The sequence below is a fragment of the Oryzias latipes genome, chromosome 13 (genome assembly GCF_002234675.1).
Source record: "Oryzias latipes chromosome 13, ASM223467v1".
NCBI classification, from domain to species: Eukaryota; Metazoa; Chordata; class Actinopteri; order Beloniformes; family Adrianichthyidae; genus Oryzias; species Oryzias latipes.
The window spans coordinates 15,784,630-15,805,580 of record NC_019871.2 but is presented as its reverse complement, the minus strand read 5'-3'; the positions used below and the strand labels follow the sequence as shown (position 1 = coordinate 15,805,580).

The 20,951-nt window shown below is 41.2% G+C and overlaps 1 protein-coding gene across 3 annotated transcripts in view; it reads left to right on the top strand.

Moving 5' to 3' along the window:
* Nucleotides 1-20,951, top strand: part of LOC105355468 (zonadhesin-like) — a 40,158-nt gene that overhangs the window by 583 nt on the left and 18,624 nt on the right. For all 3 annotated transcript variants that reach the window (XM_023961772.1, XM_023961771.1, XM_023961773.1), the window contains exons 3-34: nt 32-471; nt 667-820; nt 1,158-1,257; nt 1,492-1,664; nt 1,928-2,161; nt 2,293-2,480; nt 3,026-3,143; nt 3,421-3,571; nt 3,705-3,844; nt 3,970-4,116; nt 4,773-4,895; nt 5,266-5,421; nt 6,272-6,388; nt 6,470-6,631; nt 7,559-7,777; nt 7,899-8,060; nt 9,195-9,329; nt 9,997-10,212; nt 10,798-10,976; nt 12,329-12,431; nt 12,516-12,674; nt 12,786-12,948; nt 13,260-13,363; nt 13,477-13,656; nt 13,909-14,130; nt 14,546-14,725; nt 14,901-15,092; nt 18,782-18,931; nt 19,098-19,201; nt 19,508-19,710; nt 20,367-20,587; nt 20,713-20,859. In XM_023961772.1, coding sequence (XP_023817540.1) covers nt 280-471; nt 667-820; nt 1,158-1,257; nt 1,492-1,664; nt 1,928-2,161; nt 2,293-2,480; nt 3,026-3,143; nt 3,421-3,571; nt 3,705-3,844; nt 3,970-4,116; nt 4,773-4,895; nt 5,266-5,421; nt 6,272-6,388; nt 6,470-6,631; nt 7,559-7,777; nt 7,899-8,060; nt 9,195-9,329; nt 9,997-10,212; nt 10,798-10,976; nt 12,329-12,431; nt 12,516-12,674; nt 12,786-12,948; nt 13,260-13,363; nt 13,477-13,656; nt 13,909-14,130; nt 14,546-14,725; nt 14,901-15,092; nt 18,782-18,931; nt 19,098-19,201; nt 19,508-19,710; nt 20,367-20,587; nt 20,713-20,859 — 5,194 coding nt within the window. In that variant the 5' untranslated portion in view covers nt 32-279. The remainder of the gene's footprint in view (nt 1-31; nt 472-666; nt 821-1,157; nt 1,258-1,491; nt 1,665-1,927; nt 2,162-2,292; nt 2,481-3,025; nt 3,144-3,420; nt 3,572-3,704; nt 3,845-3,969; nt 4,117-4,772; nt 4,896-5,265; nt 5,422-6,271; nt 6,389-6,469; nt 6,632-7,558; nt 7,778-7,898; nt 8,061-9,194; nt 9,330-9,996; nt 10,213-10,797; nt 10,977-12,328; nt 12,432-12,515; nt 12,675-12,785; nt 12,949-13,259; nt 13,364-13,476; nt 13,657-13,908; nt 14,131-14,545; nt 14,726-14,900; nt 15,093-18,781; nt 18,932-19,097; nt 19,202-19,507; nt 19,711-20,366; nt 20,588-20,712; nt 20,860-20,951) is intronic.

The following is a 20,951-nucleotide window of genomic DNA, read 5'->3' as shown; positions in this document are numbered from 1 at the left end:
TTCACATTTATGTCTGTTTATTGGCATCTAGGCTTTTACTGCCCTGCTGGAACTGGATTCGACTTGAGGAACTGTCCAGAGGGAACCTATGGTCCCGATCCAGGCTCCTGGTCTGTCGACCAGTGTAGGAAATGTGACGGAGGCCATTACTGCTCTTCCAGAAATGCCACTGCTGTCTCTGGATCATGCCAGGAAGGATATTACTGTTCACATGGAAACATTTCTCCACAGCCACGCTCTCATGATCCAGGCACCAAACAATTTTTGGATGCTCTCTAAATGCTGTTTTTAAAACACGTTTTCTGTTTTTTTCACCTGATTGACAGAGAGGCAAGTGTGTTCAGTTTGAGCTCTCTCTCACCAGGAGAAGGAGGACCCTGTCCTGTTGGCCACTACTGCCCTCGGGCTACCATTCTTCCTGTGCCCTGTCCACAGGGGACATTTTCTAACCTCAGCAAATTAGTCTCCAAGGTCTCTTTTGCTTAGTATTACACTCACCTATCTTTTGTCTGTCAATAGTAGTAAATTCTGTCTGGCTAAAATTACATCTACATTTTGTTAATCCTATTTATTCTAATTTTACAGGATGTCTTTCACAGCAAAGCAATTTAGCATGCAAAAGACAAATCAATGTTTTCTGAAGGCTTTCTTCTTGTTTCTTCCCAGGGAGATTGTCAGCCGTGTCTCCCGGGTTATTATTGTGATGCTACAGGACTCTCTGCACCCTCGGGCAAATGCTGGGAAGGTTTTCTTTGTTTTAAGGGTGCGAATCGTCCTGATCCTCCTGTCAGAGACAGCCATGGAGGGCCATGCCCAAAAGGTGACCTATAGACATCTATTTTATAAACGACAGCTGAGCAGCAGTGTAATTGAATACATTTATGCCAGTATAACACTATACTTGCATTAAAAAAAAAACAACAAAAAAAAACAGTCCAAATGGGAATTTCTCTACACACAATTATGTTTTTACTTTACATAAGCTCAAAGTAAGCTGGGTTAACAGGTAAACAATACCGTCTTTCAAGCTAATAAGGCCGAACGTAAGCAGCTGTTCTTTTGAGACTGGAAATCGAAGCTTATTTCTTGTGGATTGTGTGTCTTAGTGTGTGTGTGTGTGTTCGTTCCTTTCATGACTCTCATCTTCCTACAAACAGGTTATTACTGTTCAGAGGGCTCTGTGGCTCCTCAGCGCTGCCCCTTGGGAACCATCAGCACAGAAGACGGCAGAGCCAGCTGCAGTGCCTGTCCCCAGGGGTAAACTTGCTTATCAGCCACACGCAGTCGCTTGGAATTGTAAACAGATACACATTCTCCCGCACGCTATAAATATAACAGAAGTTGAAAAAAAAGTAACTTTATGTATATTGAATATAGGGTACATCCTTTTGATGCTTACATGCATAAACGATTTTACTCCCGCTTATCCTACGAATGTGTTGCCAGCAGCAGTCGAGAATTAAAGTTTTCATCTCTGTCTTGCTTTGACAGCTTTTACTGCCCTGGCAGAAGTAATGACTCTCTGTGGGTGAGTTTTCAGTGCCCTGTAGGTCATTACTGCCCGCCTGGGACGTGGTCCAAGCACCAGTACCCATGCCCTGCTGGATCATTCAACCCCGACACTCAAAAAACAAAACTCCAGGACTGTCTACCATGCCCTCCAGGTCACACAGTCTTCACTACTAATAATTATTACTGTCTCTCATAAAGAATCTGAGCCACTTGGCAGTTGACCTAAAATTTCTAGAGGATATCCTGAACACAATTACTCAGTGGCAATGCTATTAGAATTTCCATAAAAGTTCCACAATTAGATAGATATGCTCTCCATAATCATTGAAATCAAGACTTCAATGGTAGTTTTTATTGTTTTACCAACCTGATTGTCCTTAAAAATATTTGATTTCACTTTTTAATACCACTTCAGGTTCCTTTTGTGCCTTTCCTGGGAAAGATGGTGCTTCTGGCCCATGCAGTGCAGGATACTTTTGCCTTTCCGGGGCACAGTCACCAACGCCAGATGGGGGGAAGACTGGCGGTAGATGTCCTGAGGGGCATTACTGTCTTCAGGGTTCCCCAGAACCACTCCCCTGCCCCGTGGGATATTATAGCAACACGACAAAAAACAGGCAGCTCTCTGATTGCCTGCCTTGTCCTCCAGGTCGAAAATTATTTAACACATGTTGCACTGATAATTATTTATAGCATTACTCCACTGCTGCATTGCGTAAACCATTTAACAATAATCCTTTTATGTTATGATTTCCTCACAGAGTTTTCTTTGTTTTGTAGGATTTCTCTGTGTCAGTAGAGGGCTCTCTTTGCCTTCCCATATCTGCCCAGCTGGCTCCTACTGTCCAGGCAAAGAAAACAGTAGCCAACAGGACTCACTGTACTGCTCACCGGGAAATAGGTGTCCACCTGGATCTGATAGACAAATACCGTGCTTGCCGGGAACGTATCAGAGTTATTCTGGACAGGTAACAGAGTGTGACTGTTATACTTGATTCTACTCTCCCTGTTTCGTGTGGCCGGTTAGGCTGATATTTCAAACAAATCATGCATTTTGTGGTACAAGCACCAAATTTGGCATGGTTGTACCTTAGGGTCCCTTCTTTCTGAAAAGCCTGTTGTCCACAGGAAAAATCCAAAATATAAACCATTTGTATATATATTTATATTTTTAAGCTTGGATTTTGTCGTGGCTAAAGTGATTTGACAGAAAGACGGGATCCTAAGATCCATTCGTACCAAATGTAGTGCTTGAACCTCAAAATACATTATTATTTTGATAACCGGCTGCACTAAATGTGAAATAATGACATAGTTGCTGTTAAAAATTAAAAAGCTGTGATGTTACTGAGTGATATATGTTTTTGATTTAGACTAATAATTTCATAGTTGTAAACTTTGGAGGCCATGACTGCTGAATATAGAAATATTCTTTTATTGTCTTATTAAAACTGTTTTCTCGAATAAATGTCTTCTGTGTTTCCTAAAAAAAACTATGCATCATGTCCTCCAGACAGAGTGTTTTGAATGCCCAGCAGGGTTTTTCTGTCCTGTCTCATTGGATGGAGACTCTGATGTGTCTGGGACCCAAATACCCAAGCTCTGTCCTGAAGGACATTATTGTCCACCAGGTAGGTAACAGCTGTGTTGTAAGCAGTGGTATTCATAATTACAACACATATACGCAGCTGTGACACAGGTGATAGTGGGGCGAATGAGGTTATTATTTTTCTTCTTTTTTTTATTTATATGTTTCTAAGGTGCTGTGTATCCTGTCAATTGAATAGCTTTTTTTAATTGCATACACAGTTACTTCACTGCATGATTTAGATGGACACAGACTCCACAGATTGTTTTATGATGTTTACTCCTGGACCATCTGCAGAAATTGCATGAATTTATTTGCAGGAACACAGACTCATGTGGCATTCCCATGCCCAGCTGGCACTTTCAGCAGGCAGATGGGGTTATCCAGTATGTCGGACTGTGAGCTCTGCCCCCCAGGGACATATTGCAGCTCTTCTGGACAAGCTGCTCCCACTGGGGTTTGCTCTCCTGGGTGAGCTAAAGGAGAATTCCTCGTCATACTAACTGACAGATTATGACAGATATCTCTTTTTTTATAACTGATACATGTACAGGTACTTGTCTTTCTGCAAACATCTGTGACCTCATCGTGTCTTTGTTTCCAGTTACTACTGTATCAATGGCTCAGTATCTTCCCAACCAGAGGAGGGCCCCACTGGAGGTCGCTGCCCCTCAGGGTTCTACTGTCCAAAGGCAACCAGCTCTGTGATTCCCTGCCCTTCAGGAACCTTTGGTTCTGCAGAAGGTGATGTAAAACTCATGCAGAGCAGATAATAAACCAGTTTGAAAATATTGTAAAATGTTGCAACAGATATTTGCTGGCTTTGTTTTTTGTTATTGTGTATTAAATGGGCAGTTTTGATTCATCAGGGGCAGTCTCTTTAGAGGCATGTCGGTCCTGCACACCCGGTCACTACTGTGCAGAGGCTGGTCTCTCTTCCCCATCTGGACTCTGCAGTGCAGGCTTCTACTGCAGAGAAGGGTCCAGAACTGCCACACCTTTGGCCAATACCTCGGGTGATTCTTTTCTTCTTTTCTCCTTCAACATACACCCTGTCCAGGTGTATGTTGCCTTTCCTCATTATTATCCAGGTTAGGATCTGGCAGCCCTGTGACCCTGAAGGTGATACAGCCGGTTGAGAAAATGGATAGATATATAAAGAAAAGTTTTATGACATTTATTTTGATTACTTTTTGGTTCATGCAGCTTTCTCATGACTTCTGAAGAAGCTTCTACTCTCTGGTCTATAGCTTAAACCACTTTTGATAACAAAAGTTTTAGAGCCAGGTGCAGTTTGCTAAGCAACAACAAGGTTCTTCTTTTAAAAGCAAGGTAAATTGTATTTGTAAAAATAGATGGACACATTTCTAGGCTCTTCAATTAATGTTATTTGGCTAGATTGTTTATTAAAATATCCTGCATATCCTGCTATAATGATTAAAGACCTGAAAAGTCAGACTTTACATCAATTGTACAGACTATACTGGGTCACCTCCCCACACATTTTGTCTGTCTTTATTCATGATCATTGCCTCTGGCAGCACAACCATGTAGGTCCTCCTTTTCTACTTTCTGTTTGTGTTTCAGCCCTAGAGAACTTGGAAAATGGCCTTTTATTGTGCTCTAAATATGAGTAAGGAGGACTAATGAGAGTTTGTTGCCTCATTTACAGATGATACTGCTTCTGCAGCCCAGACTGACAGAGATTCATCCCTTGGTCATTTCTTTGGGGATGTGTGTCCTGCTGGCCACTATTGCCCCAAAGGGAGTGCAAAGCCAAACCCATGTCCACCAGGTAGGATTCCCAAAATAAACTTTAAGAGCTTCAAAAGAGGAAGAAGAAGCTGTCTTCTTGCATGAATCAAGAAATTGCTGCTGTAAAGATTAGTACTCTGCCACTTCCCCACAAAAAAAAAATACTGAAGTAGTCACCATAAAAGCCTCTAGGGATACAGTGTTAGGGTTTAATGCATCCAAATCTTTAGACGGTAGTGTAAAAAATGGAAGTCCAATAAATCTGCCAGAATAATCAGAATGCTCCTTAATCAGGTGGATATATGGGAGTGTCTCTGAAGCATACACAATAATTATGCAATGTAGTTCCTAGTATGGGTTATTTTTGAAAGTAATTTTCCCCATGCAGAGTAATTGTTTCCTCTATGCAGGCACTTTCTCCGGGAAGTCAGCTGCGGAGTCGGAGGCTGACTGTGAAGCTTGTCACCCGGGTTCATATTGTCCCTCGTGGGCTCAGACATCCGTGGATCTTTTCTGTCCCCAGGGGTGGTTTTGTCCAGGCAGATCAGTTTCTGGATATCAAGCAGGTACAGAGAACCATCAGGGTTTAGCGCAGGAATTCACATGGGTTTTCCAAAAAAATTGTCCTTGAATTTCTTTCTTTTTTTTACGTTAAAAGTTTAGGAAAAAACCTTTAGTTGGACTTACTTGACTACTTCTAGCAAGTTTTTAAATTCTATAACTAACATTTTCATCATTTTAACTAACCAAGTATATAAAAAAATCTATTTGATTTGAAAATAATAAAAAGAATACATTTATCAACACATTTTTTATCAATTAATAATACATTTAGTACTGTACAATTTAAGTTGTTGTCTGGAAAGTGAAAAATTGATTTAAACGTTCCCATTTGGCTTATTCTTAGAATATTGAACTTCGAGCAATAGAACATGTACGTGTTTTTCTAGTATATTCTGTTGCTCTGCTGTTGTGAGTTATGCACACAATTATCCATGGGGGTTTTTAGCCCTTCACATTATGTTCTACACAGAGCTGATCCCACGTATAACATGAGTTTCCTTCCTCCTCTAATTTCACCGGCATAAACAAGAACATACCTCTTTTCCCTTTTTATTGAGAAGACATTTCACTAATTTGCGCATGAAATGGCCTGGAACCTATAAATAGCCTTAAGCTCCCGTCTGTGAAGCCTGCTCTTTCTTCTTGATGTCTCTCATTAGATTTATGCTGAAACATTTCTCAAAGAGGATGTGTTACTCATTCATCTAACACTTTGATATGCTTAAACTAAATAGATATGCCTAATTTCATGCCACATTTGTGTTTTTGCTGAGTTTGATGCTGCATACGGTATTTTTCTTGTTTTTGTTTCGAGTTTTTCTAAACTTTTACTGTGTTTTCTTTATTGAACAGGGCGTCAGTGTTCACCTGGCCATGCATGCCCACTTGGCAGTGCTAAGCCGACCGTCTGTTTTCCAGGCACTTTTCAGTCATTACCTGGGCAGTCCGCTTGTGGCAGCTGCCCACGCGGTAAAATTAATTATTTGGTAATCACTGTTTACAGAGATAAATGGTCATCTCCAGTCGAGGATACATTTTCAATCTTTCCAGGCTTTTACTGTACAGAGGGTTCATCTCTCCCAGCTCCGTGTCCGCTGGGACATTTCAGTCCATTAGCCGGCAGGTCATCTCTGAGTGACTGCTCCCCCTGCCCATCTGGCTTCTTTTGCAACAGCAGCGCTCTGACTGAGCCGTCTGGACCCTGCAGCCCAGGTCAGTTAGGCCACTTTCACACTGGAGTATTGATTTGGACCACAGTTTGCCTCCTTAGATAATCGTTTTGGTTAATTTGTGTGTAAACTGTGGAGGAAAACTTTAATGAAAAAAAAACTATAAACCTAATACTGTTAAAAAAAAGTTTATTTGTAACAGCTGCTGTTTTGTATTTTCAATTTTTGTTTGTTGACCAGATTTTTCGTTTATCTCCCTCTTCGCTTTCAGCCCTCACTTTAAATTTTGCAGAGTAGACCCCACTTTCAATGGGGGCTTTGATCCCATTGGCTCAAGCATCCATGATTGTCAATGGGTGACAGAGGTTATTATGACATCATTTCCACTTAGGAACAGCTTGATGGTGGATGGAGGACACAGGTGGGGCAAACAACAGGCGCTGTTCCAGAGAGGAAATTACATCACTAAAACCTCTGTCAGCCAATGGCAATAATGTTCTGGTGTAAGCCCCACCCCACATAAACTCCAAAAACTGAATTGAAACTGTAAATTAGGCAATGAGACAAAGTTATTTTTTTATTTCAAATTTACTATCTGGTTTTTTATTAACTTTAATCTGATTCTAATTGTTATTATATGGATTATTCTCCATCCAGTTTTTTTGTCTTTGCATTGTTTTCATTTTGTGCAATAGTTCTCGATAATTGAGCAGCTGCTGTAACTGCACAGTTTTTTTAGATGGTTTAGTCAATTGTGAAAGTAAACTAAAAAAACAAATTCTACCTATTTGAACTGAGTTTACTGAACTTAGTTTGAAAGCTTTGCTACTCCACAATCACATTCCATTTTAAGATCTCAACTACTATTGTTTTCTGCTCCCCGCGCTTTCCAAAACCTAACCTACAGTTTTTTCACACTGTGTAAGCATTTCAGCATCACTAAGCTCTCCCACCACACTGTCTACTGCAGGTCATTTTTGTTCCCTGGGGTCCATCGAACCCTCTCCTGTCTCCCAGCTTTACGGTGATGTCTGTCCCAGGGGGCACTTCTGTCCTCAGGGTAGCGAGTCTTCCAAACCCTGTCCCGTTGGCACCTTTCTTCCAGAGCCTGGAGCTTTCTCTTTGTCACACTGCCGTCCTTGCCCCCCAGGGCAATACTGCCTCACTCCTGGAGCCTCACAGCCTTCAGGTGGGGTTTGCTGCAATATAACTTTTACACAGTTCAAAAGAAAGCTAGTTGTTAAACAGTTAAGTAAAAATGACAAATCCTGGCAATTTTAAGCTCTAAATCCCTTACTTTACCTCCTCAGGTCAATGTTATAAAGGCTTTTTCTGCTCTGGAGGTGCTGATAGTCCCACACCACGAGCCAACTTATCCTCGGTCATCTGTCTTCTCAAAATACTGGAGCTTTCTTCCATGAATATGGAAGGTGCTGTCTGGAAGCACAATCTGTCCTGCAATGACAACTTTGGTAAGTTTGGGGAAGTATAAGCGGTGTGGGTTTATAACAATTCAAGAAAAGCTTCATTTGACAGAGCAGAACAACTGTTAATTCATATTGTTCTACGAATATCATAGGTTATCACATGCATCATCAAAATGCTTGATATTCTGCTAGGTATTCTATAATAATTAGTAAAATATAATACTGGAAAATTGTCATTTACTTTGAAAAGCTGTTTAATTAGTGTTAAAAAATCCTCTCCGATCATTTTAAAAGATTTATTTTAAAACCAATCTCAGTGGTTATTAAATTATAATTATGCTATTTTTAGCCAAAAAAAAAAAAAATCCATGTCCTCAGCCTTTCTATGACATAGTTTATGCAGAGTGTCATTAGTCCATTAGAAATTAATTGTGGGCACGACCGTTGGTGTAAAGCAACCTTGTCCCCATTACCCTCCTCATGCTGATTACCCATTCTCCCATTAGCTTACAGCCCCTCACACCCCCAGCCTAACATTACAGATGTAGCAATATAGGAGCCATCCATTGTACAGTTTTGCACCAGATGCCAGCTCGGACAATGAAAACAAAGACCTACATGGATCTAGTCGTCTACAAGTGGATGCATCAAAATTGACCCTGTGTTTTTTTTCTACGTAACAAATACAATCTTTTTCAAACTGCATTTTTTTCATCTGCTCCGGATTTACAAGGATTAGATTTAAAGAAATACTTAGAAAGGCAAATTAAAACTTATTATTCTTCATACATGTCATCAGAAAAATGCCCCAATTCAATTCAATTACAATTTTATTTACATACGTAATTGTAAGGTAAACATACAATCAAAAAGGATCATAAATGCATAGAATTCAACAGGATAATACTAAACTTTAACTAAACAGACTAAACTAAACTGGGCATCCCTGCCCTTAGACCCTCCTTTGCGGTAAGGAAAACCTCCTAAAATACAGAATCTAGAAAAAACCAAGAAGCCTCAGGGATGCCCATATGAAGGAGGGATCTTCCCCCAAGAACATGTTAAAAACAAAAACACATCTTTGGGGTCTTTAAGTAAGGCTTAGGATTTTTTCTGTCTACTCAACAAGATTTTCAGTCTTTTAATTTTGTCTGCCTCATCTGCTATGCATTGTTATAGGAAGAAATGCTAACTGGATCAAAGTGGAAACAGTGCTGCAGGCGGATTCAGACCGTGTTGTGAATGACTCAGCTCCTCATCTCAAGAGTCCACATTATACATGTTCCACCTACAGAGGAGATGTATGTCCTCAGGGTGGGTAAATCCTGTTCCTGTGAACTTGCGGATTTACTGTGAGGAACTGTTCATCCCCTCATGTACTTGTCGTCACAATATGGTAACTTCAGTTGCTTCAACATATGACTGTGGGCTACTCTTAGATCCTCATTTTTTGGAATCAAAGGCTAAACAAGGATGAGTATGATTTTAAAACACAGTTCAATGCAGAAAATACCTAAATACTCTCTTCAAGAAAACATTTCTTTACTTCACTGTCAAAGCAAAACAAGATCTTATTGCTTATGCAAATAAGCTGCCATTATGGGAGACTCTTCGCTACTCAAGTCCTCTGTTTGAAGATGTGAAAGTCTGAGAGAGAGAGAGAGATAGTCTGAGAGCTGCAGTTGGGCCTCCCTTTTGCAAAGCAAACTGTGGATGGTTGGGTGCTGATGCATGTGAAAGCAGCACTGAAGTAACTGCTGTTATCAGACCATGAAAGAACAGATTTAAATTCCTGCACCAAAATAATTAGTTCCCTTGAAATGTCAAAGGAGTTGTGCTCGGTGAAAATTAAGGCTTGAAAAACTTGAGAAACACCTCCGTCTCCATCAGGAGTACATGTCTCATAAAGATAATCCTTGTAGTTAAAGTTTTTTTTTTTCTTAATGATTGCTTCTGACTAATTCTGTGGCTGTTTTTACAGGTTTCTATTGTCCTTTGGGATCTGCATATCCTCAGCCTTGTGAAGCTGGCTTTTACTGCAATCATAGGGGTCTGGAAGCCCCAGCAGGATCCTGTGCAGCAGGTTATTTTTGTCCCATTGGCTCTGTAGACCCCAATGCCTATCAATGTCCTGCTGGACACTTCTGCCCTCTGGGGACTCCACTTCCTTTGCCCTGCCCTCTTGGAACTCAAAAAAGTGAGGAGCTTTTGTGAATTCCACAGTACATTTTAAATTTGATTTGTAACGTTATTGTACCCATAAAAAAAGCAAAAGTATCTATTCCCTAGGGTAAGGAGATAATGTAAAGAAAAGCATGAATCTTTGAGTCTTTGATATGTTTTTTGGGATCAGACCCATAGAGAGCTCAATAAAAAAAAGACAGTCTCTCTTTGTAGTTTTACTTAAATGATGTCCTCACATAAACTTGTCTATATTTGCACCTCAGTAATGTGAAAAATGTGAGAACTTCCACTTATCCCGTTGGCATTTCAGAATAATTATTGACACAAAATGTTTTAATCGTATAATTGTGTTTTTGTCTTGAGGCAAACAAGTAGAATCCTATTAAGTAGTGCAGTGACGCAGTTGAATGCTTGCAAATTGAAAAAAAAAGGGATGCGGCACAGGGTTAATTGTAGTTTGCAACACTAAAATTCTCTGCTTTAATGCTTTCCGCCTACAAAGTGATTGAGCTTTTTCCTTTAGCTCCGTGACGTTGTACTCTTGAAAAACCTGTTTTGATAAAGTTATTTGACGTATCTGCGGTGTGTTATTTGCCAGACTACCTTGGTGGCTCCACAGTTGAGGCTTGCCAACCGTGCCCTCCGGGGCACTACTGCAACCAGAGGGGGATAGCTGCACCTAGTGGACAGTGTGCAGCAGGCTACTACTGTCCTGCAGGACAGAGCTCTGAACGACCACAACAGCATGCCTGCACAGTCGGACACTATTGTGAGAAGGTTGGTCCTTTAGGTATTCACTGTCATTAATCCTAAACATTATGTATGGGCACGCCACATTGTATGGGTTAGCCACACACAATTCTTACTCAGTTCTTATAAGTTCAAAACTATATGCTGAAGTCAGTTAATGTTGTCATTATCTAATTTGGTAATTATGACCTCTGGTTTTATGTCACACTACAACTGACTGTATTCTTACTTCTATGTTGTAAGTCTGCCTAATTGGCACGCAATGCTTTTAAAGACCCCCTCCAATCAGCTTTTGAGATATTTTCAAAGCACTCCCAGTCATCTTTTAAATACTATTATGCTGTTTTTAACCAAAATCAAAAACCTGTGTCATTTTCTACAACATAGTTTCTGCAGAAGGGTAGGAGTTCATCAGAAATTCACCTGTGAGTTATAGGTGGGACCCTTGGCACAAAGCAACCCCATCCCCTTTCCCCTCCCCATTCCTGAGAACTTACACACTCTTCCTCCAGCTTATAGCCCATGGTCAGATAAATGCATCTAGACATTAAAGAAAAACACAATTAGAAACAACAGACCACAACAAGAATCAAGTTTCTTGTGCACAAGGGAGAAAAGCAAGTGTGACAGAAAATGTACACCACGCTTCTCTTCTCATAGGATCTGCTTCTCCCTGTGCTCCTTTTATTAAGACTTCAGGTAGGAGGTTCCAATTTCAAGACAAAGAGAAAAAGTTCATTAGGGGGTGTCGTATAATGACCCATTTTGGTTGATTCTAACTTCAAACAGTATCCCTTATCAGCTCAGGACAGTGTGTCGTAAACCCCCCTCGTCCTAGCTGGGATGAGAAGCAGATGAACAAACACACAACTGTTTTCTAAAAAGGTCAATCTGAGTTAACATTTAAATACAAATTTAAACAAATACATTTAAACAATGATAATAATAAAACAATTTCCTTCACACCCCTCACACCCACAACCTAAAATTACAGGTGCAGCAAAAATGTCTAGCATTTTTGGAGCTATCCGGCTGTAAAGTCTTAAGCCAGCTGCCAGCTTGGATAAGGAAAACCATGAAGTACATCATGGATCTAGTCGTCTACAAGTGGATGCATCAGAATTGAGGGGAGCAGGGAGCTTGTGGTCTGCCCAGTGTATTTTCTCCGTAACAAATACCATACTATTCAAATGGCATTTTTTCATCTGCTCCAGATTCACAACTGTTTGAATAAAGAAATACTCAAAAATGCAATTTTAAGCAGAATTTTCTTAAGTTACCGTATGTATTCCATCATCAGAAAAACTGTCACAAGAACATGTTAAAAACACCAAAAACACAATTTTCATGGCAGTGGGTCTTTAATTGTTTTTTTTTAGGGCAGTGTCATCCAGACACCATGTTCGCCTGGCAGCTATCAGCCCAGACAAGGCCAACAGATTTGTGAGACATGTCCTCCTGGGTTTGTTTGTCAAGATCAAGGTAAAGGTGTCTGGTACATGAATTGATCAACTCTATGCATACATCTAATCTGTTTTTAGTTATTTTTGGATATCCTCACATTAGGAATGAGCCTTCCACTTCTCTGTGAAAGAGGATATTATTGCCCCAGTGGGTCAGCAAAACAATGCCCCTGTCCATCAGGAACATATGGAAACATGTCAGGGCTGTCTGAAGAAGCGCAGTGCGTCCTGTGTGATCCTGGCATGTACTGTAAAGAAACAGGTATTCTGTGTGCATCCACTGACAGCTCAGTGTTGAATGTTTGTAGGCAAGGCCAAATCCTCTTTTAGAGTGCTGTTGAAATCAGTGTTTTTTTCTACCTGTCCGTTGAAGGGAGTATTTTCCCCAGTGGGCCATGTGATGCCGGGTTCGTCTGTGTTAGAGGAGCCTCTGAAGCTTCACCATCAGACGGTCTGAGGGGCTTTTCATGCCCACTTGGGTACTTTTGTCCTGTGGGGACTTCTGTACCCAAACCATGTCCAAAAGGAACTTTCAGGTACACGTCCAACATATCTATCCATCTGTTGTCTAAATGTCTTTGCATTCAGAGAGTCTCTTTATTTAGCTATTATAGCTCTCAGACAGAAAAGGACCTAATAAAAAATATATACAGAATATTACAGTAAATGTTGAGACATTTATATTTAAAAACCTGGATCAGATTTTGACATTTTGACATGCACATGTTACTGTAAGTGTCTTTTCAATAACAGTGAATCCGCCTCTGATAAGGCCTTGAAATACAGGAAAAGTATCAAAGGCTCTTGTCTGAAAACAGAAATGAAAGAAAAAGTTGTTTGTTGACAGTGATCAGCGTGGCCTTGTGGATGATACTGAGTGTCAAAGCTGCAGCCCTGGCTTTTACTGTTCTGAGTCGGGCCTCTCCTCTGTTTCTGGGCCCTGTTTGCCTGGTAAAAAAAAATGTCTATTACATTAAAAGTAATGTGTTTTTGCTAAGATGATCCAGTTAGATGTGAATGGCATTATTCTTCATGTTAAAGACATTTGCATGTCTCGACTGTAGGTTTCGTCTGTCTGGAAGGCTCTCAGTCTGCTGCTCCTGTGTCGGGTGACTTTGGTGGGGCTTGTCCAGTCGGTCACTACTGTTCAGAGGGGACCAGTGTTCCCTCACCCTGCCCACCAGGTTTCTATCAGAATGAGGCCGGAGGAAAAAGCAAAGATGACTGCAAACCATGTCCTCTCGGTAACCACCAGTTACCACACAAAACCTTGTAGAGCATCTTCTATTACCCACACATTGCTTCACCCCAATAATCCCACAATTATATCCTGATATGATCTGTGGCTTTATTTAAAAAAATGAATTTTCTTCATGATATACTGTAAATATTCTAAATATTTAACTATTTTAACCTCTAAAAGTATCAATATGTAAAGGAAATAAAAATGAATACACACAGATCATCAGGCCTTAATATGTAAATGTCATCCACAGGTTGGTTTCAGGATTTACCTGGTCAGAAGTCATGCCATCCGTGCCCTCCTGGCTTCCTCTGCCAGGCTCCGAGTGCCAGTTCCACCAGAGGGAGTCCCATTGGAGCCTCCAGCCCTCTGCCTTGTCCAGCTGGCTTCACATGTCCCAGCGAGAATCCAGAAAGTCAGCCCATACCATGCCCTAAAGGCACCTACAGCCCTGTCCAGGGTCTCATTACTACTGGTAATAAGAGGGGCCCAAAACACATTTTTTTACATGAGCAAACACATAAAATCTTTTGAATTGTTACTTTTTTTTATATTTAGCATAAAATCTAAAAATAATTTGTGAGAATTAGTCAAGTAATATGTACTTAAATGTTTTCTTTGATGGCTTAAAAACACCTAGTATTTTAGTTTTAAAAAAACGAGTTTCTGCGCAATATTTGAGTGAACTGAACAGGAACAAATGCAAAGCAGCTCTTGATCATGGAGAAAGTTGACGTGTTAACAAGCAACAACTAAGAATTAAATTTTCATAAAATGTTTATAGATTATACACATTTGTCTTTGAATAATTACAAAAATATTTATTTCAACTATGAACTTTTGGTATTTTTCACATTCCTATTCACACCCCTTCATGTCTTGGTTTGCAGGCCAGTGTTTAGTGTGTCCATCAGGTCAGTTCTGTGGCTCTGAGGGTTTGATTGAACCTTCTGGACAGTGTGCTGCTGGGTTTCTTTGTTTCACGGGTGCAAAGATGCCAAATCCAACTGATAACATAACTGGATCTCTTTGTCCGCCGGGGGGCTTCTGTCAAGGGGGCCTCAAAGAAGGTAAATGTATCATCATGAGAGTAGAAATTTCCCTAAAGAAATGGAATCTAAATACAACATAAATTGTTTGTTAGTTTGTACCTTTTAAATTTAGTTAAATTTTTAAATAAAATAGATTGAAGTATGAGTCCATCAGCAGAAATATGTTTGATTGCCCCCCCCCCTTGTGTTTTAGGTGATTGCTGGGCAGGGTTTTACTGTGCTTGGGGATCCAGCAAAGCAGATGGAACTCTGTGCCCTGCTGGGTTCTTTTGTCCCAATGGGACAAAAAACCCAATTCCTTGCCCGGCAGGAACATTCACCTCTGAAATGGGCAGCACTGATCAAGGCAACTGTAAGACCTGTTTGCCTGGATACTACTGTCAAGGTAAGGAGCACTAAGGATCCTAAAGTGATATGTTGTAACTTGGGAAAGAAAGACACAGGAAAGAAGAATACGTTTGTTTTATTGGTTATTCCAGTAATGATTAATAATGCAATACAAGTCAAACAAAATAGGTTTTAGAATCAACATTTCAAAGATAATCGATAATAAACCAAATCATAAATTAAAATGATTAATGACCCCACAAATGGATTTTTCTTGTTACTTATAACATTTTTCAAAAATATACTGTATTTAAATGACATTGTCAGAATGTCAGTTTCTCTAACATACCGGTATCTGTTTTTCTTTAATGTATTTATATTTGAGCTAAAAATCTACAATTTATTTTAATATTTTTAAGAAATCTAGCCACAGGGGTTGCAAGCCAGTTGCCTCTGTGCCGGTCCCAAGCCCGGATAAATAGAGAGGGTTGCGTCAGGAAGGGCATCCGGCGTAAAAATTGCCAAAATAACTATGCGAATCATCCACACCACTTTAGACATACCGGATCGGTCGAGGCCCGGGTTAACAACGACCGCCACCGATGCTGTTAACCTACAGGGTGTCGGTGGAAATTTGACTACTGTTGGTCGAAGAAAGAGGGGAGGCAGAAGGGTCCGTGACCAGAGAGAGAAGGGAAAAGGCAGGAACATAGGTTTGAGAATAGGGACTCTTAACGTTGGCACAATGACAGGGAAAGGCAGAGAGCTGGCAGACATGATGGAGAGAAGGAAGGTAGATGTACTGTGTGTGCAGGAGACAAGGTGGAAGGGCAGCAAGGCACGTACTATTGGAGGAGGATACAAACTGTTCTATCATGGTGTTGATAGGAAGAGAAACGGGGTAGGAGTGATTCTGAAGGGGGAGTTTGTAAACAGGGTTCTAGAGGTGAAAAGAGTCTCAGACAGGATGATGAGCCTAAAGTTGGAAATTGAAGGGGTGATGGTGAATGTAGTCAGTGGGTATGCGCCACAGGTTGGCTGTGAGTTAGAAGTGAAGGAGAGATTCTGGAGTGAGTTGGATGAGGTCATCGAGAGTATCCCCAGAGGAGAGAGAGTTGTTATTGGAGCAGACTTTAATGGGCATGTTGGTGAGGGCAACAGAGGTGATGAGGAGGTGATGGGCAGGTTTGGTGTGAAGGAAAGGAATCTGGAAGGACAGATGGCGGTGGACTTTGCGAAGAGGATGGAAATGGCTGTAGTCAACACTTACTTCCAGAAGAGAGAGGAACATAGAGTGACATACAGAAGTGGAGGTAGGAGTACTCAGGTGGACTACATCCTATGTAGACGAGGTCATTTGAGAGAGGTTAATGACTGCAAAGTGGTAGTAGGAGAGAGTGTAGCCAGACAGCACCGCATGGTGGTGTGTAAGATGACTCTGGAGGTCAGGAAGAAGAAGAGAGGGAAAACAGAAAAGAAGACCAAGTGGTGGAAGCTACAGAATGAAGAAACTTGTGAGGAATTTAGGCAGAAGTTGAGACAGGTCCTGGGTGGTCAGGATGAGCTTCCAGATGACTGGGAAACTACAGCAGAGGTTATCAGGGAAACAGGTAGGAAGGTGCTTGGTGTGTCATCTGGAAAGAGGAAAGACGGTAAAGAGACTTGGTGGTGGAATGAGGAAGTACAGGAATGCGTCCAGAGGAAGAGGTTGGCTAAAAAGAAGTGGGATGTAGAAAGGACTGAGGAAGGTAGACAGGAGTACAAGGAAGCGCAGCGTAGAGTGAAGAGAGAGGTGGCAAAGGCCAAACAGAAAGCTTATGATGAGCTATATGACAGGTTAGACACAAAGGAAGGAGAGAAGGACTTGTACAGACTAGCCAGACAGAGAGACAGAGATGGGAAGGACGTGCAACAGGTAAGAGTGATAAAGGACAGAGATGGAAAGGTGCTAACAACCCAGGAGAGTGTACAGAAAAGATGGAAGGAGTATTTTGAGGAGCTGATGAACGTGGAAAATGACAGGGAAAGAAGGGAGGAAGATGTGGTTGTTGTGGAGCAGGAAGTAGCAGAGATTGGAAAGGATGAGGTTAGGAAGGCTCTGAAAAGGATGAAGAGCGGAAAGGCCGTTGGTCCTGATGACGTACCTGTGGAGGTATGGAAGTGCTTAGGAGAGACAGCAGTGGAATTTCTAACGAGGTTGTTCAATAGGATTTTAGAGAGTGAGAAGATGCCCGAGGAATGGAGGAGAAGCGTTCTGGTTCCGATCTTTAAGAACAAGGGTGACACGCAGAACTGCAGCAACTATAGAGGAATAAAGTTGATGAGCCACACAATGAAGCTGTGGGAAAGAGTAGTGGAAGCCAGGCTTAGGAAGAAGGTGGAGATTTGTGAGCAGCAGTATGGTTTCATGCCCCGTAAGAGCACCACTGATGCCATTTTTGCTTTGAGAATGTTGATGGAAAAGTACAGAGATGGTCAGAAGGAGCTGCATTGTGTGTTCGTAGATTTAGAGAAGGCGTATGACAGGGTGCCGAGGGAGGAGCTGTGGTACTGTATGAGATTGTCTGGAGTGGCAGAGAAGTATGTCAGAGTAGTTCAGGACATGTATGAGAGAAGTATGACGGTGGTGAGATGTGCTGTAGGTCAGACAGAGGAGTTCAAGGTGGAGGTGGGACTACACCAAGGATCAGCTTTGAGTCCTTTTTTGTTTGCTATGCTGATGGACAGGCTGACAGACGAGGTAAGACAGGAATCTCCCTGGACAATGATGTTTGCGGATGACATTGTAATTTGCAGTGAGAGTAGAGAGCAGGTGGAGAAACAGCTAGAGAGGTGGAGGTTTGCTCTGGAAAGAAGAGGCATGAAGGTCAGTCATAGTAAGACAGAATACATGTGTCTGAACGAGAGGGATCAAGGTAGAAGCGTTAGGTTACAGGGGGCTGAGGTGAAGAAGGTGCAGGAGTTTAAGTACTTGGGGTCAACAGTTCAGTGTGATGGGGAGTGTGGAAAAGAGGTGAAGAGGCGAGTGCAGGCAGGTTGGAGCGGGTGGAGGAAAGTGTCAGGAGTGTTGTGTGACAGAAGAGTGTCAGCAAGACTCAAAGGAAAGGTGTACAAGACAGTGGTGAGACCAGCTCTGCTCTATGGGTTAGAGACGGTAGCAGTGAGACAGAGACAAGAGGCTGAGATGGAGGTAGCGGAGATGAAGATGTTGAGGTTCTCCTTAGGAGTGACCAGGTTAGACAGGATAAGGAACGAGTACATCAGAGGGACGGCTCATGTTGCCTGTGTTAGGGACAAAGTCAGAGAAGCCAGACTGAGATGGTTTGGACATGTTCAGAGGAGGGATAGTGGATATATTGGTAGAAGGATGTTGGAGATGGAGCTGCCTGGCAGGAGGGCAAGAGGACGGCCAAAGAGGAGATATATGGATGTCTTAACAGAGGACATGAAGTTGGCTGGTGTTAGGGTAGAAGATGTCCATGATAGAGTGAGGTGGAGGACGATGATTCGCTGTGGCGACCCCTGATGGGAAAAGCCGAAAGAGAAAGAAGAAGAATTTAATATTTTTAAGACACTAATATTTTACATTGACTCAATAATTGTTATGATTCTAAGATATGGCATTTCAAATCTGCCATAAAGTGAAAAGGCGTAAAGACAACTGAGCGGGCGTATTCAGGAACTGAGTGAGCAAACCGTACAACCGCACAGATTGCATTTTTTTTTCTTTCTCCTCTTGTGATGCAGATGAAGGTACTTCCCAGCCTGCCTTGTGTCCTGTTGGATACTATTGTCCAGCAGGTCTCATTTATGGGGTGGAGTTCCCTTGTCCTCCTGGTACAGTGCAGAACCAGCTTGGGGCCTCCAACCCTGAAGCTTGTCTACCGTGCCCAGCTGGTATAAAAAGAAACGAAAAAGATTTCAATACCAGACAAAATTTTAATGCATGTTAACATTCATATTTGATTTGGCCGATGTCCAAACTTGTAAAAAAGATGTACTGTCATGAATGAGTCCAGACAAGGTGTTTTATTTCTTTTTGACTGACTTTTTCTTCCTGCAGGAATGTTCTGCTTTCAGCCTGGCCTGTCGAAGCCCACAGGTCTCTGTCAAGCTGGATACTTCTGCCCTGCAGGATCAACAAGCCCAAACTCCGCTGACTATCAGGTGCATACAAGTAGACTGTTGTATCTGTAGGGTCAACTTGTGCTTGCCCCCTGGGATTTTCTTTGTAATCATATCAACAAACCAGAAGCCTCTTTTTTATTATAAACTTAAATCAACAAATCTGCATCTCCACAGGAAAATTATCGGTAATGTAAAAATATATTGGATGTTAAAAAGATAGAAAGTTTGCTTTGCTTTGCCTGGCTTTTCCTGAGCCAAATTCAGTCTGATAAATTGTTTTCTCCTCTGATTATGACAAAAATTGCTACTACTACTGAATCAAAGGTTTATTTTTTTTATTTTTAGGGAAATACCACCATGAGCCAACTTTGTCCACCTGGTCATTACTGCCCCTCTGGAGCTGGATATCCACTCCCTTGCCCTCCAGGCTCTTTGTCTGTGTCACAAGGACTGAAAACCATTGAAGAATGTCCACCATGTCCCCCAGGGTTATTCTGTGGCAGTCCTAAAATGGCTAATCTCTCAGATGCTCTTCCATGTGGGGCTGGGTAAATACCAATGCATTTTCACCTTAATGAAACGCATTTCATTGGTGCTGTTTTTTTTTTCTTTTTACAAATATATTTGATTAAATTACATCTTTTAGATGCATAAAAAACACTACATTATGGACGCTGAATAAGGTAATTGCAAGATAGTGCTTGGGTAACAAAATGGTCACTATGTCAAACATTTCGGCTTAAATACGAAAACAACTTAATATAGATTAAGAGAAGTTTTAAGAGAACATTAGTATTTGTTATATATTTTTTTTACCGATTTACCAAATTAACTGGATAAAATATCTATGGTAAGTTAAAAAAGACGGTAAATGATTCATTCTGCTCTTTATTTATTTATTTATTTTTGTTTGCTTTGAAACATTAAAATGTTTCATATTCTAATTTTTTTAACAAACTTTCTATGTGTAACCAAATACATTGAAACAAACAAACATTGCAAACAGTTTTGGGCTCTGACTTTCTTCAGTGCCTTTAGAAGGAACAACAGTTATAAGCGTGGAGTTTCATTCCTTCTCAAATTGGATTTTTCCTTATCTTCAAAAAAAAAGATAGAAAACATAGAAGTTTATGTAAAATATCTTCACTAACAGATTTCTTTGTAACTGAGCAGGACAGTTTATTTTCTTTGTTTATGCCCACAGGTTTGTGTGCTTGGGTGGCAGCTCTAGTCCCACTCCATCTGATGGTTCCCATGGCTACCCCTGCCCCGCTGGCTATAGCTGTCCTATTGGCTCAACAATTGAGGTGCCCTGTGAACCTGGCACTTACAACCCTGCTCCTGGAGCGGGACATTGCATGTTGTGCCTGAAAGGAAGCATGTGTCCCTCTTTAGCTACTCAGGAGCCCTTGACCTGTCCAGCTGGTAAGGGTGTGATACAATCTTACCCAAAGGGCCTCAATTATTTACATGTTTGGATATAGGAACAACTTTCTTTGACTGACTGTGTTTTTTTTTTATTCCTGGACTTGTTATAAAACATTGTTTAGGTAGTTTTTGCCCTGCTGGAACAGTTCTGGCCCAGGCCTGCCCTCCAGGAACATTTAGTAAGCAGACAGGTGCTCAGTCCCGCTCAGTCTGCACACCCTGTCCCCCTGGAGTGTACTGTAGTTTATATGGAGCCACAACACCGCAAGGTAAACAAAAGTATTTGCTGCATTACTTTAAGTTTTTGTAAATGAGTATACTTGTGCTTATGTGTTACTTTATTTACAAGAGATAGTCAAAC